The sequence below is a fragment of the Elgaria multicarinata genome, chromosome 6, assembly GCF_023053635.1.
Source record: "Elgaria multicarinata webbii isolate HBS135686 ecotype San Diego chromosome 6, rElgMul1.1.pri, whole genome shotgun sequence".
NCBI lineage: Eukaryota > Metazoa > Chordata > Lepidosauria > Squamata > Anguidae > Elgaria > Elgaria multicarinata.
The window spans coordinates 99,425,162-99,451,732 of NC_086176.1; the positions used below are offsets into that span (position 1 = coordinate 99,425,162).

At 43.1% G+C, this 26,571-nt stretch overlaps 1 protein-coding gene across 2 annotated transcripts in view; it reads right to left on the minus strand.

The window, feature by feature from the left end:
• Positions 1–17,959: 17,959 nt before the first annotated feature.
• The window catches only part of WDR70 (WD repeat domain 70), a 140,567-nt gene continuing 131,955 nt past the window's right edge, over positions 17,960–26,571 (minus strand). For both annotated transcript variants that reach the window (XM_063128140.1, XM_063128139.1), the window contains exon 18: positions 17,960–18,294. In XM_063128140.1, the coding sequence (XP_062984210.1) occupies positions 18,207–18,294 (88 nt within the window). In that variant the 3' untranslated portion in view covers positions 17,960–18,206. The remainder of the gene's footprint in view (positions 18,295–26,571) is intronic.

Here is a 26,571-nt window from a genome sequence, read left to right on the forward strand (position 1 = left end):
CATATCCAACCCCATTTAATAAATTCAGAGTAGTTCACAACAACCGGAAAGACAAAGGACATTAAAAAAAAATTCCCCAGAAGATAAAATGTCCACAGAAAGGTCTAGTCCCAACTCCTGCCATTCCCCCCATGCCCCTCCCCAATTAACACAACACCTAATCATGCCATCATCCTACTGGGAGCCAACCATCCTGAAGAGGAAGCATCAGACGCCCTGGGTTAGCAGAAGCCAGAGACCCAAGCCAAGAGAGATTTGAAACAGTCAATTCAAAAGCTGCACAGTGATCTTGGGACTGCCATGATATATGCATTTGCTCTGGTTTTCATTTGGCAAGTCACGATGGTGTGTGAGTGTGTGACATGGAGAGAGAGGGAGGCAGGGAGGGAGGGAGGGAGATGAGGACTCTGGAACATAAAGTGCTGTCACGTTCAATGAGGTACATTCTAAATTCCCTAATATTCAGAGGAGGCTGGCATTTCAAATGGAAATGCCTCCTAAAGTGCGCTACTTTCCAGCCAGAACTGACACTCAGGACATTAGCCAGGCAAGCAAGCGATATGCTGCCGATGGAGAGGTGGAAGCGGGTCAGGCCAACCATTTGGCAGGTGGTTGGGGGTTGGAGAGACCCCTGGCAGCTCTGAAATCAACCAGGAGGGAAGAAGAGCTTTCCCAAGTTCCAAAGTTGGGGACGTGTGTGTGTGTGTGTGTGTGTGTGTGTGTGTGTGTGTGTGTGTGTGTTAGGGTAGCATTTCAGCCCTTGGATCCGATGATGATGAAATCATTGACCTTCATCAAGTGCTACCTTGTGCTGTCCTTCAAAAGATGGGGATGGGATGAGGCCAATGCCAAACACATCTGCATTTGTCCTTAGCTGGGGATGACAAGAGCCAACCTCCCGTTACATAAATGGTCACTGATGAATGATTTCCAAGTTTACTACAAGTTCTCCCCCCACCCTTCTATTCTATTCTGCCAGGCTGGAGACAAATGGTAGTTGTTGTTGGCGGCGGAGGAGGGAAGGGGCATTTGCAGAGGGTTGACTCTGGCATGAAAGAGGACTGTTGCTTTCTCAAGTGGGATGGATCCAGGTGTAGGCATGTGCAACTGGGATGGCGGAAGCAGGTTTTCCTGGTCCCCTCTTCCCCATGGCAGCTCCTTCAGCCTTCACAGAATAGGCAGCTGAACAGTGCAGCCTACACACTTTTGAGGGCCCTTGGGCAAGATGCCCTCAACAGGACCCCTCCCTCACTAAGGTTTTCTTTGTACGTCATGGTCACTAGCTCCTCCTGCTCCACTTTCTCATCATTGCTACCATGTACCTGTTTGATAGGCAGAGAGCCAGGGAGCAAGTAGGACATGGCATCTCCTGCTTCTGCTTCTTCTCACCACCACCATTGTCTGGGCCAGAGCGAGAAACAGGTGAACAAGCAGGTTGCCATGGTGAAGAGGAAGAGCAACTCCAGGAGGCTCTTGTTAGTGGGGTGTGGGCCCTCAGCAGGTGTCCAATCATGCCTGCCCTTGATGCTGGACTTTGTACTGTATGAAGAAGGCTATGGTGTCGAGATCCCTTAAAATCTCACAGAAGCACCTTCTGAGAGCAATGCTCCTCTCCAGTATGGTAGTACCAGCCACCATGACTAATCGGGAGATTATGGGAGTTGTAGTCTGACACATGTGGAGGGCACCATGTTAGGGAAGATTGGTTTAGGGCAAAATGAATGGGGCATACCCAACAATCATGGGTACGTGTTCACAGCATGTTAATTCTTAAATAAGGAGTTGGCAACAAGTCAGTTCTGCGTAGCAATTATTACTATAGGGCTCTTCTGATCCTATACAGCAGCCTTTGCCCAACCAGGCACTCACCAGTTATGTGTTAGACTACAACTCCCATCATCTCTAGCCAGAATAAAACAAATGCCTTGGGGGCATAGATACCTAAAGGACCATCTCCTTCCAGACAATCTTGCCCACTCATTGAGGTCAACAGGAGAGGCCCTTTTGAAAGTTCTACTGCCATTGAAAGGAGGAGGGCCTCCTTAGTAGTATCCTGGATGCCGACCTCAAAAGATCCAACTAGCCCCCTTGTTGCTGGTGCTCCGCCATCATCTGCAGATATTTTTGTTTTGAAAGGCCTCTACCTTACAACGTTTTACAGATGAAATAGGGTCTCACTTGTGAACTCGTATCACTGCTATTCTCACAAGCATCAAGGGCTGAGTTACACACACTGCATATCTGCACATTCAGCAGTCTGTTCCACTGCTTCACAGCTTTCACAGTTAGAGGTTTCACCTGATGTTTAACCAAAACCTGCTTCCTTGCAATTTCCTCCCATCGGTTCCAGTCCTGCCCTCTTCAGCAATAGAGAACCAATCTGTTCCATCTTTCCTTGATGACCTTTCGGATATTTGAAGACAACTATCATGTCACCCCTCAGTCTTCTCTTCTCCAAGCTAAACATGCACAGCTGTTCCAATCATTTCTCATAGGGCTTGGTTCCCAGACTCCTCACCATCCTAGTCGTTCTTCTCTAGAAATACACTCTAGTTTCTCAATGTCCCTCTTAAAACGTGATGCCCAGAATCAGACACAGTATTCCAAATGCAGCCTAACACAAGGTAGAGTGGAACTGTTACTTCCCATGTCCTACCTAAATTAGCTTTTTCGTTAGCTTTTTTAGCAGCCGCATCACTCTGCTGGCTTTTATTCAGTTATCGTTGTGATTGATATCTCCAGACTTCTCTTTAGACCATGACTATTTCAATTTTACAGTTCAAGAAACTGAGACTGGACTAGGAAGGCCTCTGTTTCATTTTGTTCTTCCTCAAAACAACGTAGGATTTCCCCACTTTACCTGCTGATTATTATAGTTGTGATGTTTTTAGCTTATTTTATTTGATTCTGTTTTCCTTAACTCTCTTCTGTAGTAATCAAGAAGTATTGGGGAGCACTTCTATACTTACTAGAAAGTGAGCTGAAGGGCCTTCTGGAGCAGTGGAAATGCTGCACCACTGGTGGAGATGAAAGTCCACTGGTGAGGCAACACATCACTCAAGATCTCTTGGTAAGCAGCATAGGAGTTCCAACAGTGGTGTTCTCCTGGTTGTGCAGGAGATAACCAGGAGTGGCCTTGGATCTAACACATTCAAAACTCCCTCATTCTCTAGGCTGGCACCCTTCATCCCTTCCCACTGTACTTGATGGGAGGGAAGACATAAAAGTCCCCCCAACACCACCATAAGTGAACCATAGGATTGCTCTGTCCAAACATTATCTTTGACTGGAGCATGTCTTTAATATTTCTGATTATAATAGAGAATTGGAACATCTATAGAAAATGCCTTACTGAAATACAGAGAAGTACACAAATTTAATGAGCAAAAACTATTGTTTATGAGAATGAACAATTATATTTTCTTTTTTATTCCCTACTACAGCAATATATCAGAATCAAAACAGCCTCAAAAACAAGAAAGCAAATGTACCTTTAACTTGTAGTTCACCAACTAATCAAATAAAACCTTGGTTGATTGATGTACCGATTAAATTAAAGTTCACACTCCCGGAATTATAGACAGAAATAAGGATTGTGATGGATTTGCTATTGAGCATCATTAGACAAGCTTTTTATAGCATGCTCATTACTGGCCATTCACTGATTTATTGTCCAGTTGTTCCCTGCTGTTCGGAGACACCAAGATCTCTACACAATTAGACAGCAAGTATATTCACTGGCTAGACAGGACTGGTCTTTGACCCAGGTCCTGGGAGATTTTTGGTTAAAATCCCTACTCCCCTATGAAACTCACTGGTTGACTTTGGCCTAGCCACTCTTTCTCAGCCCAATCTACCTCACAGTGTTGTTGTGAAGATAAAAAGGAGGCTCATCTATGCAACCCTGAGATCTTTGGAGGAAGGACAGGATTTTATCATCATCATCATCATCATCATCATCATCATCATCATCATCATCATCATCTAGGCCTACCAAAATACATCCACGCCAACATCTAGAAAGCAATCATAATTAATTAAAACATGCTCAATTGTCAGGAAATTCCTGAATCTGTAAAAGACAACATGACTTGGCAAAGCCCATCATGTCCATCTAGAAAAACTCCCACGAGCAAGAAATAAATTAATAATAATAGTAGTAATAATAATAATAATAATAATAATAATAATAATAATAATAATAATATACAAATAAGCAAAACAACAATTTAAACTCATTGGTCTGGGATCTTGAACTTTGGTTGTTCTTCAACCAAAAACCTATAAGCTTATATCCTAAGATAAATTAACTTAAGTTCATGGACTAAAAGTTCCCCATCCTATCTTTCGTCTTGCAGCACCCTGAAATGTCTTTCCAGATGTTTTTTGGGGGGGAGGGGGCACATCTGAACAATGTGGGATGGGATGGGACGATGAAAAAGCTTCTTTTTGTGAACTTCCTTATGTTAAGTTTTCTTAGGATGCAAGCCTGATTTTGGGCAATTCCTTCGCTTCCCTCCCCATCCCCACACTCTATTCCACACTGCTCAAAAGGGGCTCTGTAGCCCCCACAGAGGCTTTGGGGAGGGGTGCAGGTGGCTGCAGCAGGAGGAGGAAAGGGGGCTGGGAAATTTTCCTTCTGCGAACTTCCTTAGATTAACTTGTCTTAGGATCCACGCCATGGCTTTTATTTGTGCTTCTACGTTTTCCATAGACATTTCAACACCGAAGCCCAAAGTGTACTGTAAAGCTACACTTCAAGATTTTCATGCAAAGTATAGCCACACCTGTCTTAAAAGTAAAAGTAGCGCCCTCCCCCCTCCCCACATATCCCTTGGGCTCAGCCTACGTTTATCCATCCCCTCCAACAGCATAAGTCACCCGAGTCCTGCTGTGGCTTAACTGACACACCACTAATGCGTTGTTTTATGGCAAAGTCCACTCTCCGGTGCTCATTCAATCATGTGTTTTATTGCCAGGTCTTTTAAAACTGTCAAATGTCATTCCTGAGGAAATGGAGAACTGACTTATTTATTTTTAATTCCCTGTTCATTACTTGGGACCATTGATCTTCCCCTCCTTCTGCACTCACGGTAACATTAGCATTGCTTTCTTTTGACATTTTTAATACTTGGCTATGAATACCCAGAGTACACACATTATACACGCTGTGCGCCAGATATGAAAGGCAAATGCCTGCGTTTCTAAAAATCCCAGTCGCACTATAAAATTCTTGTGACTGTGGTGGCCAGTGTGCATTTTAAAATGAAGTGGCTCTGAAAATGCACTAAAAATGATTTTAACTAGTACTTTTACTAGGAAAATCATCAGATAAGCGTGTTTTATCCCACGCTCGCCACTGCTCACTCACGGTTTTTCACGCGTCCTTTAGATGACACCGTCTGCTTCCCATGCACTTCCTGCTCCTTCTTGCCTTTTTCCCATGACAAAGTAGACCCCCCAAAAAATCCACCTTTTTGGGGAAACGGAATGTGTGGCCATTTCCTGCTATGTGTAAGAAAAGTGGCATGATAAAAACAGACCCTTGAATGGGTCATGTGGTCTTTGCTTACTTCCTCTTTCTTCTCCAGGAAGAAAGATGAAGTATTGAGCAACAAAAGCAGGGGTGGAGAAGTGACGGTAGGGAACCACGATTTCCCCGTCTGATGATGCTCTAGAACTCTGAAGTCCAGCAACATAAGACCTGTACTGGACCAAACCAAGAGCCCATCTAGTCCAGCATGGGAAGCCCACCACCAGACATGAGTATAACAGAACCCTCCCCCTCATGTTCTCCCACTCTTGGTGTACATAGTCATACTGTCTCCGATACTGGAGGCAAAATGTAGCCATCATGACTAATAGCCATCGATAGCTTTATCCTCCATGAATTTGTCTAATCCCCTTTTAAAGCCATCCAAGTTGGTGGCTGTGGCGTTACTCACATTTCTATTCCCTTAGGTATGTCTGGGTGAGTATGTCTAGAGAGTACAGAATTTTGGACTGAGTGGGTGTGACTGGTGATGCTGTGGAAAGGGGCGAGGAGTATATATATGGGGGAGCTGAGGTGTTTAGTTGGTCATTGGGTTTGGAGGGTGGATGTGTTTAGCTGAGTGATTTCTTGTCAGGAGTTGTGTGAGGAGTGAGTGAAGATAAGATCGTAGGGACTAAGGATTGTTATTATTAGATTGGTTACTACCAGTATTATTAAGAATAGGCAGGATTGGAATAGAATTTGAAGGAACTAAGAATTGTAAACAACAAGAAACATTTTCTTTATTTTGCTACCATAAAACCATGTGTCAGTCTGGCTGTGTCTCCTGCTCAACTGGTTCATAAATAAGCACATTACATTAAACCTTCAGCCTGCTATATTCACAGAAAAGCCTTTTCCAGATCTCCTTACCTTTTCCCTCTGCTATAAGGGAAAGGTTATACTTTTCTTTTTACCCCTTCCTCAGGTATTTAAGTGGTGGTGCTTAGCCTGAGAGAGGTGTGCGCATCAAAGCCTTATGTGTGAGGTGCTGGTGTCACTACATTTTGTAGCAGGGATGTGGAGCCCAGGTGCAAAACAGGGTCCTGGATGGGCAGACCTATGCTAAGACTACAGAATAAAGGAACAGCGTGTCTCTGAGCACATGCTCCACCCAGGACTAAGCCCGCACGTCCTTTCACAAAGGAATCCACTTCTGGTTCACCCCACCCCCACTGTGCTTTTTAAGCAATATAATTTTTGTTGTGTCGGGGGAGAGTTTTAGGATGCAATCCTATGTAGCCTTAGAGTAGGGATGGGCAAATGAATGAGTGACATTTGAGATCATATGGATTCTCTGAATATCATCTCGTTTTTCCCATTCGCGTTTGCGCTCACTGCTTGCTCTACGCCAACGGGAAATCTGCGCAAATCAAGCAGTGATCGAACGGGAGATTTGCGCAAGTTCCCCCACATTAGGAAATAAGTGTGATTCAATCTGGTAGTTGGGAACGAGATGAATACGAATACGTGTCTGACAATTTAGGAATATTTTCAATGGATACCTGCTAGCACATGCAAAACATATTCACATGTTTTGTGAGCAAAAATGAAATTGTCATACATCCCTGGTTAGTAGGAGTGTGCACGGACCCCCCCAATCCGCTTCGTGGCCCGATCTGGAAAATCCGGATCGGGCCCGATCCTCTTCGTGCTGCTCCGCCCGCCTCCCGCTCCACGGAGCGACGCGAGATCCGGCTTCGCCGCTGTCGCTACATGGACAGCGGCAGCGGCGGTGCAAGATAAGCCACCCCCACCACCCCCGCCCCTTACCTGCATCTGTCACGGGCTTCAATTGAGGCCCCGGTTGAAGCCGGAAGAGGCCTCGGCCTTCACTTCTGCCTTCAACCGAGTCCTCAATTGAAGCCCGCGACGGACGCAGGTAAACGTCCCTCCTCCCTGCTCCCTTACCTGGCGCTGCCGCTGCTACCGCCGCATGGATGGCGCCGCCGGCAGCGCCAGATGAGTCCCCCTCCCCTCCCCACTTATCTGCAGGCGAAGCTCCGGATTGAGGCGATCCTCTTCGCCTCGATCCGCAGCCCCCCTGACTCTCTTCGCCTCTGCCTTTTCCGGAGGCGAATTAGGCCGCCTCGCTCCTGCTTCTCTGAACCGAAGAGAAGCGGAGCACATCCCTACTGGTTAGACAGGAAAACAATTCTGCCTGGGGAATGGTGGGAGTTGTAGGATTTTTTTCTGTCTAAACCTCGTAGGATTGCACCCTTACTTGTTGCTATTGTTAGACAATTGGGGATCAGAACCCCTTGCTGGTCTACTGCAAATCACCCAGGTATCTACCAGAAGATCCCAATGGACTTGGACCCACCAATGCACCAGAGTTCGATGATTAAATCTCTGAGTGGTAGGGGTGCATATATGTAAATGCGCAGGCTTGGATATAAAATGCAGGTGCACTTCAAACACCAGCCTGTACTTTTTTAAAAAAATTACATGATTCAAAAGCTTGGAATAAGGGACAGCTTTATTCCCAACTATTTTGTTTAAGCCTCAACTAATAATAATCTGAACCTATCCTATCAGGCTGTTGAATCAATATATGTACAGTGGCTTGACCTTCTATAGCTAGTGCTGCATTATTACTTAGTATAAGGCAAGATCTACACTACTGCTTTAAAATAGTTTATAATGGTAGTGACAAACATTGGAGCAAACTTTCAAACTGTTTTCAAAGTGTCACATCCTGCTTAGTGTAGATCTGGCCAATGGCCATAGTTAGATAACACCATCAGTTTTGCATGGCACTATACAGAATTCAAGATGGCGTCCCCACCCCAAGGAGGTTACAATGTAAAATTTGATGTAGTGGAAACAAAAGAGGAATGGGAAAGAAGGCAAGGGAACAAATATACGATGAAAATCTTATACATACTTACCTGGGAGTAAATCTCATTGAGGTTAATGGGGATTATTTCTGAGTAGACCTGCATAGAGATATGAAAGCTTTGGGGGGGGGGGAACTTGGGGGAAAACAAAAAATTCAAGGGGGGAATGTGTTCCCCCCCCCAAAAAAAATCTAAAAATCCTTTGGGAAAAAGTTATTCAAAACAAAACAAAACTCCCTTCACCTCATTTTTTGTGTTTTTTCCTTCCCAGTCTTTCACATCCCTATGCATGAAAATGATTGTGTTGTAAATAAATTAGGCTTTGTTACAGCAGGGTATAGGTACTACTATATAAATGCAAAGTAGCATTTTTGGTGGTACATTACTGGTGTGCGTGTGTGTGTGTAATAGCCCTTCACACATACACACTGCCAAAGCTGGGCAGAATACAGATTTTTGAGCAATTAAAAAAATACCCCATTGAACTTTATTTCTAATATGATTAAAAAAAACACCATTAACTGAGAAGCATTTCCAGTAACGGCCAAGCTTGGAGATTTGGAGTTATTGCTCACTCACTCGCTTCTCTTAAATCTTGGCCTTCTGTTTGGTGCCCTGACACTTAATTTGGCTATGATTTCATGACTCTTCACTCTGCCCTGTTCCCTGACTAAACCCTTCGATAATGAAGGGCTCAGTCCAATTGGGTGACATCAGTAACCCAATACAGCAGCTATTCAAATGAACAACATTAGACCCCTTACATAACCCACTAATTTTAGGTTCTGAGTGATCATTATACAATAGAATGATGTATTACAAGCCACTAATAGCTGACCAGTTTCTAATTTATTCATTTTAATTTTATTTTCATTTTTATAAACTATATCCACTATTGAATACATACTTCTTCTATGTCTTCAAAAGCTGTTCTTCCCTTGTGGCGGTCATGTAGAAAATTATACATGGTATGGAGAATGTGGATAGGTAGACATTTTTCTTCCTCTCCCATAATACTAGAACTCCTGAAGCTGATTGAGGGAGATTCTGTACAGATAAAAGGAAGTCCCTTCTTCACACAGTGCATAGTTAAACTATGGAATTCACTACCACAAGATATAGTAATGGCCACCAATTTGGATGGCTTAAAAAGCAAATTAGATAAATTCCTGGAGAAGGCTATCAATGGCTTCTAGCCCTCATGGCTATATGCTACCTCCAGCATCAGAGGCAGTATGCCTATGTACACCAGTTGCTGAGGAACATGGGTGGGAGAGTGCTGTTGCACTTGTGGGTTCCCTGTTGACAGCCAATTGGCCACTGGAATGCAATCAACACCACGTAGAATGGTCTCTCTATTTTAGTTCATGTCTACTGCAGAAATACTACCTTGTAAAAAGATGCCAGCTGAAATGAGTAACAGATGTACATTTACAGCAGAACAAAATCATAACCTGGAAAGTCCTCATAATACCAGCTCTAGGCAAATATCTGATTGCATCTGACTTGGGATCTTACATATTGCATTTGATTGGCATCTTAGTTATTACTGCCTTTTAGACAAAATATGCTAAAGATGCTGTACATTGCTTTATGATTAACATGTGATACAACACATGTTAATCATTGATACAACAGGGAAATAGTAGCTTGAGATGTTAAAAATAATGACCATGGGTTCCATCCAAAATGTGCCCTTCTGTGAGCAGAAGGCTGCCTTTGGATCCAACCCCATATATTTTTTACATTGATGCAAGATGGAGTGCAGTTTCAGAATTATTATTTTATGACAAATGAGGTGCCCTGTGTTCAAAACTCAAGATGTCTGGATTATCTTGTTTAATGTCAGAAATCAATAAAAGAATTCTTCAAATGCATAGCATCAAGATCCATAGCTCAATTACGACCAATCAGCATTGCTAGTCTTTGGGTTGCTTTGGTAAAAATGTATTTTCCCATAACAATCCACAGAATTTTAAATGCAGTTGGAAAGCTGAGTATCTGACCTACCTTTTAAAACGACTGTATATTATTTTGCTTGAGCCATCCATGAAATTGTTTATATATTTCAAATCAAATGCTTCAAAGGGTGCGTTTCCAACTGTGAAAAAAGAAAACCCCACTTCAAAAACAGTCATGGGAAGTTGTACAATAAATAACACATGTGCATGTGTATGGGGCAGCATAGAGGAAAACATTGCTCTAGAATGAAGATACTAGCCATGCATGGGTTGGGTTGTGAGAAGTTCCTTTGCATATCTGTTTGTTACGATCGGTATGACTTTGAACAAATAGAAGGTAACTTGATTGTCAAAGAAATGTGCACAGGTTGGACATTAATCAGCTCACTTGCTCACGGAGTGTTGCGGGGGGGTACTTTTTAGGATATTATATGTAGTTCAGTGCTAGAGCAGTGGGAAAGCATTTTATCATGTTTCAAATAGTATAATGTCCCCCCCCCTCTCTCTCTCTCTCTCTCTCTTCTCTCTCTCTGTGTGTGTGTGTGTGTGTGTGTGTGTGTGTGTGTGTGTTCAGAGGACACCTTAAACCACAGCTTTAACCATGGTGAATAAGGCTTTTTGCTTTATTCACCATGGTTAAAGCCATGGTTTAAGGTGTCTTCTGAACACAGCCAGGCTTTCTGGCTTAACCACCATGGTTAAAGCCATGGTTTAAGGTGTCTTCTGAACACAGCACACACACCCTCTAAGGAAATTCCCAACATTTCATCACACAAAATAATTACTGTGCACACAACATCAGGGAACATAGCGTTGGCAAAACAGACAGTACTCTGCTCCCAAGCAGCATACAATCAGGATAGACAATGGGAAACAGGAAAGTGGGGAGAAGGAAGTTGCATGCTCTTAGACTAGCATCATTACAGTTAGGAATGAGGATTAGGCAGCAATCCTACACTTATTTATGTGGGAGTAAGTCCCAGCAGATAGATAAGGATAGGAAAAAGATGGTTTTGAGGAAGGGAGAATCAGAAGGTTAGCTTTGTTTCTACGCTTAGTTTTCCAGGTATGTATCAGAAGCTACATAATAATAATTGCATGAGAAGAAACTGTGCGATTACATTTTCCTTTTTATAGCTATTAATGCTGTGGTGTGGAACCAAACCACACTGATGTAGCTCTTGTGCCACAACTGTTATGTATACTGAGTTGCAGAGGAGTTGGGACTGAGCATTCTCAGGCATTAATTATCTGGGGACTTTGGAATTGTATGGCCCATATCTCAGTTTTACTTAGCATGACTTCATCCTTTTAGCATAGCTAAAAGTAGCAATTCATGTGAGGAAGCCTTACATTTGAAGAAATGTCACTTAAAAGCACACTGATTTACAAATCACTGTCTACTAAATTCCCTGTCTGTCAGTGAACCTTATTTGACAATGCAGATCCTTAAAGTTCTTCCTCCCTAAGGGGAAAAATGTGTGTGTTGAATTATTTTTTTCTGCAGCTGGATTACCCAATATATAACAAAGATGTTATTTTGCTTATTTCCTGTCTCCTCCTATTCGTAATGACATAAGCAGTCATCACTTTTCATCTGCTAATTTCATCATTATGCAGTTTTAACAATCTGAGAACTGGACTGTAGTAATCAGGCAGGGCAAAATCCAGACAAAGCTTTTTGTATCATCCCATTCTGCCCGTAAGTGGCTATATATTTTATGGCCCATCTAGCTTTCTATCTCTTATCATTCTCACTCTGATATGGCATTTCAAGAGTTTTAGCAGCAGCTCATTTTTTATCATTCCAGATGCATAATTTGGCCTTTAACCTCTACCAATAGATGGGAAGTAAGATTAGGATTTACCTTCCCATAGGTGTCCCAAGAGTGAACTTTCTCAGAAAATTCTGCAGATCATTGCAAGAGCTGCTTCTGTGTGCTAGATCCTTACTCTCAACCAGCCTGAGTCTTGGAGCTGCTCCTTCTGTCACCTCCCTATGAGAGAAATGGGTTGGAATCTGGACTGTATCCAGTGCCCAAGGCTAGAAAGAGACTGCCCTTACACCATCACCACATGTCCCCAACTGCATTGCACATTTGTGAAGGTTATTTGCACCTTGAAGGCTCAATCATGAAACTGTGCCATAATCACCATAGTGGTCAGCTCTAGAACCGTCTTCAGATGTTTGGAGATCCTCTGTGAATGCTCTTAGGGTGTGTGTGTCGGGGGGGGGAACATCATGGAATCATGTTCCACCCCTGCTGCATACCTGCAACATGAATACACTTGTACCAGTCTGGGAACCCTGGGTTCTTGATCACACAAAGAAGTGTGAGCATAAAAAAAAAATCTATGCAAGATCGGACCAAGGGTCCAACTCCTCCAGCATTCTGTTCACACACTGGCAAACCAGTTGCTTTGGGAAACCCACAAGTAGGACAATAGTGAAATAGCACCCTCCCACTCGTGTTCCTCAGCAACTGGTGTACCTAGGCTTACTGTCTATGATAGTAGAAGTAGCATATAACTATCAGGACTAGTAGCTACCTTGTTCTACATGACTTTCTCCAATCCGAATTTTAAAGCCATCCAAATTGGTGGCCATTGCTACATCTTATTGTAATGCATCCCTTTAGCTATGATCTGTGTGAAGAAGTACTTCCTTTGATCCTGGATTGTCTTTGATTGTTTACAAATTGTTTTTAGATACACGTTATCTATTGTGTGTGATATCTGTTTCTATGTCTTTATGTAAATGGTTTTCATACTTCATTTAATGTATTTTAATTTTTAACTTTTGTGAACCACCCAGACAGCTTTGGCTGTGGGGTGAAATAGAAATCTGTCCTGAATCTCCCACCAATCAGCTTCATGGGACGACCTTGGTTGGTGCTAAATAAAATAATAATATAATAGAGGGGGGGAAATGACATCCTCTCCACTTTCTCCAAACCATCAATGGCTATTAGTCCTGGTGACTATGTGCTACCCTCAGTATCAGAGGCAGTATGTACACTGGTTGCTGGGGAACATGGGCAGGAGAGTGCTGTTGCACCACGGCCTCCTTTGTTGGTCCCTGGTCCACAGCTGGTTGGCCACTATGTGAACAATGTGCTGGACTAGATGGACCTTTGGTCTGTTCCAGCATGGTTCTTATGTTCTTATGCATAATTTTGTACATTAAGTGTGAATGTGCATAGGCACATGGAAGATGTGTCAATAAACGTGTTCAGAGGGTGGGCGGAGCCTGCCATCCCCTTCCGTACACTTTCTCAAACAACTGAAAAAGGCTTTCGTCTTCTTTGCAAGGTAGGTAATTTGCTAACAGCTCCAGAGGTAATAGATGCCTCTGAAAGAGTGTGGCTTCTACCAACTTTCTGTTTTCTTTGTAGTCTCACAGATCTTATCAATAAGTAAAAAGGAAACTTGAACTTTTAGTGAACTCATCTTTCTTGCCCTTTTAGCTGTAGGGAACCTGTTTTCTGGGCTTTAAAGAGACCTGTTTGCCAAATATCAACAAAGAAGCTGGGTTAAATGATACAGCCTTTTAAATCAAAGATTCATCCAGCTGGAAGATGGTCTGTGGGAAAACAACACTATCCTAAATCTTACAATGAAGAGAAAGTGCACTTGATGAATCACTAATTATGGTAACTGAATTAAGTGTAAATGTTCTAAGAAACGGAATCATAATTAGAGACCTTGAACTTACGTCAAACCTAGTCAACAGAGTCCTTGAATAACCCGTGTGCTTTTGCTAGATTGGAAATATTTACGGGGGGAACCCCTGACCTCATTCTAAACAAATGGCTATCAAATAAAAAAGATTCCCACTTGCAAAACCGGTTCTGACAACAAGCATAGCAGGATGACCATTGGAATGGGAGTTTACCCTTTAGGGCCGGCTCAAGAAATTTTGCTGACTTGGGTTCGAAGGTGAGGAACGAGAGGGTGCCCCCTCCCACCCCATGCACAAAAGCCAAGTAGACTTGCAGAAGGATCTGTCTTCAACACTGATGAAGTTACAGCATCTTCCTCTGCACCTGGATAGCAGGTTGACATGGGGTGGTGGTGGTGGAGCAGAGCAGGCTACATGGCACACAGGACTGTCCTCCAACACCTTGCTGCCGCCTGAGATGAATGCTTCACTTTGCCTAATGGCAGAGCCGGCCCTGTTAACCTTGTACAGTGTGCTGTAGGGTAGAGTATTAGCACAGGTTTCCTTTTCTATCTTCTACTCTTCAAGCTGAGTAAAACCCTATATAAGAGATTCCCAAACAAAGCCGGGGCACAGCACAGTTGCCATGGAAAGGGCTAATGTATGCCTTGAAAAATAAAGCCATCCGGTTGGAAGTATTCGTCATTCCCCCAACCCACCCACCCACCCCAAGCTTGCTGGAGTAGGGAGGCTTTTTGCAGGATTGACATATGGGTGCTCACATTGTTCTGAGGGAGGGAATAAGGACACACTGGGAACCTGATACAGGTTGCACTTTATTTGGCAGACACGGGACATTCCGGAAGCCTTGACATTGCTCAGACCACCTGGTTCCAACTTTGACTAACTGGACAGAGGGATACCATGAGTGGGAAATTTGCAGAAAATGCCCACCCATTGTTCTGGAAATGTAAGAGGCTTATTCCCATCCAAACTTACATTTTTATTTATTTTATTATTTTATTTATTATTGCATTTATATCCCACATTTTCCTGTTGCAAAGAACCCAAGGCAGCTTCCGTGGTCCTCCTCTTCTCATTTTATCCTCACAACAAACCCTGTGAGGTAGGTTAGGGTAAGACTCGGCACAAAGTCATCCAGTCAGCTTCATGACCAAGTGGGGACTAGAACCTGAATTTCCTGAGTCTCAGTCCAACACTCTAACCACTACACCTAATTGCCTTCCTTCACACTGCAAAGACCCTTGCAAGGTTGTTCCCTGAACAGTCAGAATTATGCCTGGGCGAATTCTAGGGAGGGTTTTGAGACAGAACTGCTTTCCCTCTTTTGCATTTTGGGGGGTTAGGAGGGAAGGGAGATTTCACAGCACCACTTGGAAAGCTCGTGAATATCATTCTATGCCATCACAACAGTTCAGACTCCAAATATCAGAAGGTCCACTGCAACAAGCTTAGTGCAATACACACGCATTACTCCACCTAAGGCAGGAGTGGGTAACCTCCGGGTGTCTGCGGTTCAAATTGTCCCTTCCCCTAGAACTCACCTGGGGCCGCTCTCCTGCCTGATACTACCGTGCCACCAAAATTTGGCAGTGTGTCACAGGCCAAAGAGGGGCTTACTGAGCTTTTATTTTAAAATAGCCCCCTTTTTTGCCAAAAGACAGCTGAATTAGTTTTTCCTGCTGCAGAAAATTTGGCAGGGAGAGGGCAATGGGGGGGGGGTCACACAGAAGGGTTGCATGTGGCCTACAAGTTGCCCATCTCATCAAAAGGCCTATGATGGACCATCGAATCTGTGTAGCTTCTCCTGTTGGCCATGCACCTCCCTGTTTATCTTCTGATGCTGCCTCTCTAATAAGGTCCTCTGGGACCTCATCCATCTTTTAGAAATACCCTTCAAAGAATACATAAACATCATGGTGGGAAGTTGGGCTTGGCTGGAGTGCACCTCCACTCTGTGGCACCACTGACCCAACTGGAAGTAAACCCAGTTGGGGTGGAAGTGGCTTTGTAGCATTTGGCTGCCCGACAGTTCTTCCCGCGCTCTCATGGGCTCATCAATGGCAGAGACAGCTAACAGGGAAGGGGTTGGAGTAATGGTGAAGGTTGCAAGGGGGTAGCAGTGATTGTGGGCTGCAAGAGACAGGAGAGCTTTGCCCTCTGCCGGGGGATGAAGCAGTCCGTGCAATCCTAGCCGATACACTGGAACTCAGGAAGGGCAGCAGGATGAAATTTATGGGCAGCAAACATTCAATGGTAAGTCATGAATGGAAGAAGAGAAGGGTGCTTTCTTTCTAAGACACTCTCTCTTGGGCTTATCTGTACCTATGAGCATTCCAGGAGGAAGGATCCTGGGCTTTCCTGCTTCCGGGATCGTCCCCCAGCGTCCAAAGGCCAGTGCGACATCCTGGAAGGAAAGAAGGATGTCCAGCAGGGTTTCTTTTTGAAGGAGACTTTTGTGCAGCAACGCGGGCCTGATCACGCGCCAAAAAGTAAATGATTAAAAAAAAAAAAACACCTGAGAGCCAACGCTGCGATGGCAAAACAACTCCCCCCTCACCCAATGGGCACGGAGCCCCCTCGCAGAGCTCCATGCCTGGTGACAGAGCCCTGCTACTCGCGAGGAAGAAGGGATGACCCCAGGACTGGGCACCGCATGGCCTGCGGTCCTCAGGGGTGTTCCAGGACTGCAGAAAAAACGGGAAATACGCAGTCCCAGTTATCCCAGGGAAAGTCTCTGGTTGTACCTGCTTGACCCCGGGTTCCCCTGTGCATCATTTGGATGCACAGGGACAACCTAGGGACAACCCCGAGATATATGCATGGTGTAGACATGCCCTTGGTCTCTCTTCTCCTTCAGAGGGCTGGACAGGATTGAGAGGGGAATTGGGAAGGGGATATCGAAAGTAGTGGCTACAAGGCACTGGGAAAGTCCCAGTGACGAGCCCTTCTTCCTGCCCCTGAAATAAGGGCAAGAAGGACCACCTCTGGAAGTACGCAGAGGGCTCCAAGAGCTTCCTTCTTGCACCCCACTCTCCTTCGCCAGCTTCTCACAATCGTTCTTTCATGAAACAATAAGCTTGCTGTTAAAACTGGTATTTTTGTATTATAGAAGTTGCTACCACACTCCAGAGCTTAATATTATCAGCAAATATATACAAAATCAGGGACAAAGGCATGTGCCTACTGATTAAGGAATGCACGCACAGCAAGATGTTATTGCCTCCTGGTACGCTGTAACAATTAATTGGTGTTAGAAAAAGAGACTCTACATTTCTGTTTACAGACATCTGTTTAGAAATATTCACTTCTTTTATAGATGGCTGAAAATAAATGCATTTGTCAATAGTATCACAACCTGCACAATTCACAATGCGCATTACAAACATATATTAGAAAACAGTCACTATATTAAAAGCAAGTGTGTGAACTAAAATTATTAAAAATAAATATGGAATTTAAATTGTACTAGGCAAGACTGTCAATACTTGCAAGTGTCCCATTTCCTCAACATCTTCATGTGATAATGTCACGACGACTTGGTTCAGGCAACATGATAAGCAATGGTGGTTTAAATAGTCAACAGTTGGTTATTTAACCCAATGTGGGTTATTGTGTTGTGTGGAGGGGATTTTTTAACCAACAGTTGGTTATTTGGACGAAATAACCAATGCTGTGCAGAGTTGGCTATTTAAACCACCATTGGTTATCATATTGTATGGAGAGCACCATTGGTTATTTCCTTGGCCACCATTGGTTTGTGTGGGGAGTACTCCCTAGATAAAGAACTGTTGATTATTACCCCACTGTTGACTATCATGTTGTTCGAATGCAGCCAACATCTGAAAAGTCATGAGAGTGTAAGACAAATGTATAGCATCTGTTTTCTTTTATGTCAAGGATAATCTAGTATAGTAAACAAACAAAAAACACCACCACTATATAGGCTTTTAAAGAAATCAAAGTTTAAAAATAAACTTTTATTTATGAACTTAGCTCCCTTTACAAAATGCAGACTTACTACTAAATAATTCTGCTTCACTGTATGGCAATTATAGTCTTTCAAAACGGTGTGAATAGCCCTGTGCATGAAAGTAATGTTGCTTGCCGAAATTTGACTTCTTTTGCATAAGGAAAACGAGTTCAACTTTGTCCCAAATCCCTTATGAGCCTCCTCCAATTTGAATTCTTCAAATTTTACGTTTTTTCCACTCTGGCTTGTCATCTGTTTCATCTTCGTCTGACTCCACTTCTGCAAAAACTGCTTTTGGCTGAGTCCTAAAAGGATATTAAAGAAGAATAATGACTAAACAGGAGCTCTGCAGAAGTGAAAAGCTTCACGATTGCCCTTAAAATGGGGAGGGGCGAGGGAAAAGAAGAAATCCTGGGCATAATTGCTTTTACTTTTATCAATTCCATATTAAGCAACGGACTTTGTAGGAAGAACAGCAAATAAAGTGTTGAATGTCATCCAGAAACGTGGGCTCTGGATCAATAGGCTGACGATCTGCACAGTACCTCTATTTTTCACGGTCAAACCACAGGGAGGAAACTAAAACCCGTGTCTGGGGGACAATATTGGGATGGATAAAGGCTAAGATCAAACTTAAGAGAGCTCTGGCTATTGGGCGGTATAGAAATGTAATAAATAAATAAATAAATAAATAAATAAATCCGAGTAAGAATAGAAGTACTGTTGTTTGGGTGATTTGCTAATCTGGATGGAGGTTTAGACCTGACTCAGGATGGGTGACACTCCTCATGAAGGGCCAAATATGCAATCTGGAAGTTGCTCCTGGACTCAGCACTGTCTACGGAGCTGCAGGAAGTGTTGGTTGCTAGGAGTGCTTTTTAACCAGCCTTGTTTGGGCCTTATTTATTTATTACATTTTTATACTGCCTAATGGCCAAGGTTCTCTGGGCAGTTCACAATTAAAACCACAAATTACAACAAATCTGAATATAATTTAAGCTTTGAAAGTTAAAAAAAAAATCCAAACCATATAAAGACAAAATAAGTTACAGCTCAAGGACAGCCTGTGTGAAAAGATAGGTTTTCGGGAGGCGTTTAAAGGATGTTACATTTTCCACCTCCGTTGAAAGCTCACTTAGCTATGGTGATACATGCCTTGCTTAGGTTCAATTACTGTAATGTGCTCTATGTAGGACTGGTACAGAAACACAGCAGCTAGAACACTTGTGGAAGGTAGGGTTTCAGATCATATTACACCTATATGCTTTGGCTGCAGATTTGTTTCTGCGCCAAATTGGAAATGCTGTTTTTGGCCTTTAAAGTCCTAAATGGTTTGGGCCACATTATCTGGTGGACTGCCTACATCTGTATGAACATGTCCATGCACACCAGCCAGAGCCATTTGGTTGGTAGCTACTGTGGATAAGGCTTTCTTAGCAATGTCCCACACTTTGGGACTCCTTCCCTAGGATGATACTGATGGCTGCATCACTGCTGCCTTTTTTAAAAAATTCATGCAGAGGTAGTGTTGTTGGGAATGGCGCAGAACTTCATGCCCCTCATGGTAATTATGGCACTGTCCCAAACGATACTGGGCCCCATTCATACAGCAGATATTTGTTGTTGTTGTTCTGAATAGGAGGGGGGTGATCTGGGAATGGAGGAACAGTATGTGGTCCCTTTCTAATGGACAGATCTACCTGATAGGCTTTAGTCTAGCCTCACCGAACCTGGCAACCTCCAGAAGTTTTGGATGTCAAATCCCATCAGCCCCAGGTGCGTGCCCATGGGACCACCTATCCTGCAGTATCCGCACTGGTTGCCAATTTGCATTCAGGCCCAATTCAGTGTTGGTGATTACTTTAAAGGTCTAAATAGCTCGGGTCCAGAATAACTGAGGAATTGCCTTCTTCCATAACATTCTGCCAGTTTCCTAAGATTGGAAGAGACCATTCTTGGTGTCTCACCTAGGGTGGAGGCATGGCTGATTGCAAGAAGAGACAGGGCCTTCTCAGTGGCTGCACCAATACTGTGGAACCACTTGCTCTGGCTATCTTTCACCACAAGCTGTCCAGATTAGTACATAGATACTAGAAGGGCAGCATCAAACTCTATATGGAATAAGTAAATATTTATATATTCCAGTCTATGTTTGGTTGAAACGTGCTGTACTTGAGAAATCTTTAGCTGCTGCTACTGCTGTTTTTTTTCCTTTCAAATTATGATTGTCCTTTTCATGTGTTTTAGAGTCTTGTAAGCTTCCTTGTGAAGGGACAGTGTGCCCTGAAAGGCGGGTTTAAATACCCTAATTAATGTGGGAGGAGACAGTCTTCCAGATAATCCTGTCCCAGCATCTGTAGGGCTTTAAAGAACAAAACCAGCACTTTGAATTAAGCTCGGAAATAAACTGGGAGCCGGCAAAGAGCTTTCAACACTAGCAAGTTGTGTTCAGAGCAGTCAGTCCCACACCAGTTTTGTATCAGTTTTGTATATCCAAATTATTTAATTTCATTGTTATCTTTGGTATTTTCCAATCTTATAGGGTTTCAATTCTTGAGAGACAGCCTTTTTTTTTTAATGCTCACTGTCTAGAATGGACCCAGGATAAGTGTTCTATCATCCCACACTTGTTACACTACTGCTGGAATGAGGAATTTCTTCTCCTCATCTGCTGAACTCTGCTTACTTTTCAGCTGGAATATAATTAAGATGACAGACAGAAATACGCTTTTAAAAAAAGTGCACGCATCTCATGACATTTGTTAATAAATTACTATAACAATGTATTTTGACAGCTGCTAGAAAACAAAAACAAAGAAAGCATGGCTTGTGGTTGGCCTATGCATGAAGAAACATCTCCTCTAGAGAAACATGATTGCACACTATCCGGATAATCATTTTCATATGAACTGTATCCAGCACAAAAGCTCAACCCAATGGAAATCTGATCAAGCCGTCACTTGCATATAATACAAAGTTTACACCAAGTACTTACTGGAGATTGCTTTTTTTATATAAATAAAAGACACCAAACTCAGCAAACTACTTCTGTGCTCAATTCCAGAGACATTTTCCATTTTACTCAGAGCTTAGTTAACTTTCATCCCAAGAAACTGATGGTCAAGAAACTTCAAGTGGTGCTAGCATCCATGAAGAGCCTGAAAGGGGCCTCTTGAACTTCACTTTCTTAGGCTAACCCAAAGTCAAAGATTGTCGCAGAATCGAAGATGCCTTGGGTTCAGACTGAAATCATGTGATGCTTTGGTATCACCATACATTCTGACGCCAAAGCCCCAGAAAGGGAAGGAACTGCTTGAGGGGCAGACTCCCATTTCGAAGGTCATGGGCACAGATGGGATGTGCATGTGATGTTAGTAAAAACATTGATAGGATTTGCAAATGGATGAAGAGGCAGCAGTACAGAGGGGTCGATTCTGGGCAGTGGAATCAGCAGCCTTCCGGGGTTGCTCCCACAGGAGGGCCCAGAGAAGAGAAGATCCACAATTAGAACAAGTCTCAAACAATGCCTTGGAGGCCATGAGCCCTCAAGGCACAACACACATACGTAAAACAAAACAACGTACCACTGAACAAATAAAAGACACAAAAGGAAAGCAAGAAGTACAAAGAAGAGAAGCGAACAGAAAATAACGGATCTTTAAAAGGGAGACCGAGTGCTCAGCAATCTCAACAAGACCTGAGGAGTTCTGGAAGAGCCAGAGAATGTTCTTGATGTGGCTGCAGTGGATGCAAAGGATCTGAGCGGGAATGGCAAGAGCCATGTAATGGAGTGGGAGGGAGGGCCCCCACCAAAACTCTGCTCAGCTCTAGAATATTCCAATAGCAGAGAACACAAAGAAGAACCTTAAGAAAGTTACTATAAAGCTGCCTTATGGTTGGCCTTGATGCTTTTATAATTTAAAAAAGGCAAGCCAGCAGAGCTTTGGCTCATGAGTAGTAATATTTTTACAACTTTAGAAGGACATAAAGTCTTAAGTGGGATTATAGTTACTTTGAGCAGATTCTGCCACGTCCATAAAAACACAAGATCATGCTTTCATCTCTTGTTAAGGGCTGCTTTTGCAAATCGTATTTGATAAGGACTCTGCCTTGAACTTGCCACTTCTGACTTTTAAACAACCTAGGGCTCATCTACACCAAGCAGGATATTCCACTATGAAAGTAGTATGAATGCAGTATATAAAAGGCAGGAGCCACACTACTGCTTTGTAGTGGTACTGAAGTGCACTGACAACTGTTGGGGCCCATTGACACATCTACACCAAGCAGGATATACCACTATGAAAGTAGTATATAGTATGTGTCCTGGGCCCCAACAATTGTCGGTGCACTTCAGTACCACTATAAAGCAGTAGCGTAGATCCTGCAGTGCACTTTAATGCCTCTATAAAGCAGTTGTTTAGCTCCTGCCTTTTATATACCGCTTTCATACCACTTTCATAGTGGAATATCCTGCTTGGTGTAGATGAGCCCCTAGTTTCTAAGTGCTCCAATTAAAAAGGAAAAGACACTGGAGCTACTCAACATTTTGAGATCTGGTTATACATCATCTTCACCAGGATACAGCAAGGGCAACCCAGTCATGGAAGCAGGATGCTGTGTGCAAATTACCCTGCAGGATGCAATCTGTACACACAAAAGAGAGCATTCATCAAGGGAGCATTCATCACCCAGGGCAGAGGGTGTCTGATCCTTGCTGAATATTGTCTACTAGTGATCCCTAACAGTTAGCTGGTGCAGTCAGCTTTGAATTCAAATGTATGGCTCAATTGTCAGACACATCATCAAGCCGTTTCCTCCTCTTTGGCCTCTCTCCTCCTCTTCCTTGGCCTTTGCATCTGTGGTAGGCCACTCTGCATGGTGGCCTACCACAGGTGGAAAGTGTGGGCAGTGCTCCATCAGGCTGTTATCAGACCTGAGTGAGAAAGCACGCTCATCTTTCCATAGTATTTCAGATGAGCCTATCAGCTGAAATGCCTTCTCGAGATTTCAAAGTCATCGGTTAATTTCTTGTCAATTATTATTGTTCACTTGATAGGATTCGTTCACAAAGAATAAAACCTTGCTCAAGGCAGATGGTGTGACCATGCAAAGAGAAGTTGTTTGTACTACTTGTGACGCGCAAGGATAGACTGTAACTTCCTTGGCAGCGGACCTGCTCTAAAAGGAACCCTGGAACTGCCATGTCAATTATGGTCATGGCTCAACAATCTGATATGCTCATTGACCGACACTACCTCTATGAGTCAAGGAAAAATAGACTGCCCCATATTTGCATAGAATTTCTAACTGAAGGATTGAACAATAGCAACAAGAACAACTTGGAGCTAATTGTGCCTTGTCTAAATGCTTTTTTTTAAGCAGCTGGGAAAAAATGTAAAAAAAAATCCTTTAAAACACAAGAATGAGACATTTGCTATGTTTTTTTTCCATAAAGGGCCAATCTTGATTAAACTAGTTATCGAAACTGTTGTCTTGGATTGAGTCACATGTAAATTTATACAGCTAGCCCTGCTTGGTGGCTTTTGTTTTGGCAAACTCATTTGTTTAAATAGTTCTATCCCTTTTAATAAGGTTACATGATGAGTTTTGGACTAAATTAGATGATATATGATATAATATCTCAGTAGGCTATACAGAAGTTGATCTTACTCTGTGGGAATGTTAATGCACGGATGGGTACTGACCATCTAGCAATCAACAGAAAGGTAGGTTCAGATGAAGGTTCAGGAGGGACTCCAAGATTATCCCAGGATAAAAAGTTTACTTAGGCGTGTTTAAAACAACAACAACAACAACAACAACAACAGCCACACTAGAAGACCAGCTTGAGGGCAAGGAAACTTGTTTGTGGTCTTCTTCTGGTTTTGTTCCACTAAGTAATCTGACTGCATACAAGGAAGGGGAAGAACGCAGTTTAATAGGCAAGACCCTTCCTCATCGAAGGCACAGGGAAATACGGAATACCAGAGAAATATGCTGCTGTCTGACAGCCTTTAATCAACATTTGGCACCCAATCAATCTCTCGTCCTACTATTACATAGCCCCAGTCCTCCTTTCCTTCTGCCTCGATTCCCTTTTGAGCTTCCCATAGTTTCCTAAGCTTCCTTCTGAGCCTCCTGAGTTCCTGCTTCCTTGTTTTTCTCTTCCAGCAGGGCTTAATTCAAAGTGATCCCTGCTACATTTAAACCCCTGACCATTGATAGGTGGGGCTTGTTTATAACATCAACAACTAGAAAGGTGCAAGTCAAATAAAATATAGTTTGCTTGCACTTTTCCTGCAAGGCTAATTTTGTTTGCAATCTCCCTTTTGAGACTGGGTCTATCGAAACTGCAGACCTCATGGTCGCATCTTGCTAATTTTTTGGACTTTTCTGTTTCTTTCCCCAGCCCATGGCTTTTTGTATCTTCTAGCCTGATGAAGAGTTCTGCAGACCTCGAAAGCTTGCACATTTTGGTTGGTCCTAATAAAAGTACTGCCCAACTATGGAATTTATAATCTTGGTCCCAGAGATACTGTTGCACTCTATTTCAAAACATATATTATTAGAATCCTTGTAGAACAAGCTCTGTAATGCAAAAAGAATGGTAGTTCCTTAGCCATGAAGCTGCATATGACATCAATATGATGAGGGTTATCGCCCAAACTTCTCCCTCCCGAATGTTATCATCCAATGTCTAAATGAACAGCATGCTAGACTTGCTTCCTGCTCACTTCTCATCCACCTAAGTTCTTAACAAGAAACCGTAATGTGAACTGCCCACTGGAGACAGTGAGCCTTCTGAATTACTACTGTGTTTTAAAACTTTCATGTTCTTTACACTGCAGGTGTCAGGGATGAAATCTAATGCTCAATCAATGACGCTATTAGGTCAAACACACGCTAGAGATCCCTATTAGTATGATGGAATGAAACAGTGCGCCGGCTTTGAAGAGAGGAAAAAATTGCATTCTTAATGAGAAGAAAATTAAGCCATGGGTACATTTTATCTCTTCCCTAAGAAAAGGCTGCCATACTTAGCAATTCCATTACTTTCATTAACCTTTCAGAAGCGTTCCTTAAAGTAGAAGAGTAACGCAGGAATATGGGTAATGGAAACAGCCTTATTAGCCAATCAAATGTGTCATATCCACTGGTAGTGCACTCCTACTCAGAAGTAAGTTGCATTGAGTTCATTCTGGCTTACCCCCAGGTAACTGGACATAGGATTGCAGGCATAATTGTCTACTAGTTTAGTTCTTGAGTGAGGGGAATGAAACTCTCAAGAGTTAGGAGAGAGATGGGCAGTGGTGGAGTTGTAATTTCTGAGGTGCAGGCACTCATCAAGGCAGCTCCCATAGCCACGCCCCCAAGGAGTGTCCAACAATGCAGGCAGCTGTGTTGATTAGAGTGACCACACGAAAAGGAGGACAAGGCTCCTGTATCTTTAACACTTGTACAGAAAAGGGGATTTCTGCAGGTTTCATTTTCTGCCTGAAGACCAGTGCTGGGAGGAGTGTTTGATGAAGAGGGACTAAGAACAGGGGCTTGAGCATTTCCACCTGCCTCATCCCACCCATCACCTCGGAACCTGATAAAGCCTGCTGCCTGAAGTCCAGCACTGGGAGGGCTGCTTGGTTGGGAGACACTGAGTAATGTCAAACTTTGTGGGTCTATGGGGCTTGAAGAAGGACTGGCAATCTCTACCTCTGGTGAGAGACAGGGAAGGAACTTTGAGAAGAGATGTAGGTGAGAGCTGGGAGAGATGAAGGCTGCCACAAGTGAGAGAGGTGGCTGCCAGCCACCCTGCATTTGTAGGCTAATTGTGGAAAAACCCCGTGTGGAATGGAGACTTATTTATATGTGTTAATATCTTTGTACTGTGCTTTATTTTCTCTTCCGTTTAGTAAGGTTTAATTAAGTTCATTTGTACTATTTTATTATATATATTTATTTTTCTACTATGTATTTATCTGCCAACACTATGGTTATTGTAGTTTTTGAATATTGTTGTATTTGTTGTTGTTTGATACCTTTTAAATTGTACTTATTGTTGTTCATTTGTTATGTTGTGTGAGCTGCTTTGGGCACCATTTTGTGCAAAGTGGCATACAAATAAAAAGATATAGATAGTATCCCTGCAGTATCTTGCAAAATTTATTTATTTATTTATTATTGCATTTATATCCCACCTCTTTTCCTCCAAGGAACCTAAGACGGTGTACATAATCCCCCTCCTCTCCTCTTTATCCTCACAACAACAACCATGTGAGGTGGGTTGGGCTGAGAGTCTGTGACTGGCCCAAAGTCACCCAGTGGGTTTCCATGGCTGAGTGGGGACTAGAACCCGGATCTCCCGACTCCCGGTCTGACACTCTAGCCACTACACCACACTTCCCTCTTCATCACAACAGTAAAGCTGCAGGAGACTTGCCCTCTTGACCAGATACAAAAGACGGCAGAGCTCCTTCAGCTTTAATGGAAAACTGGGCGAGGAGGGGTCTAGCCAATTGAATTGAGGAAAGCTGCATGGCACAGTGGGAACTTCTCTGTACGACTTGAAGAACGGACGTGCTTTT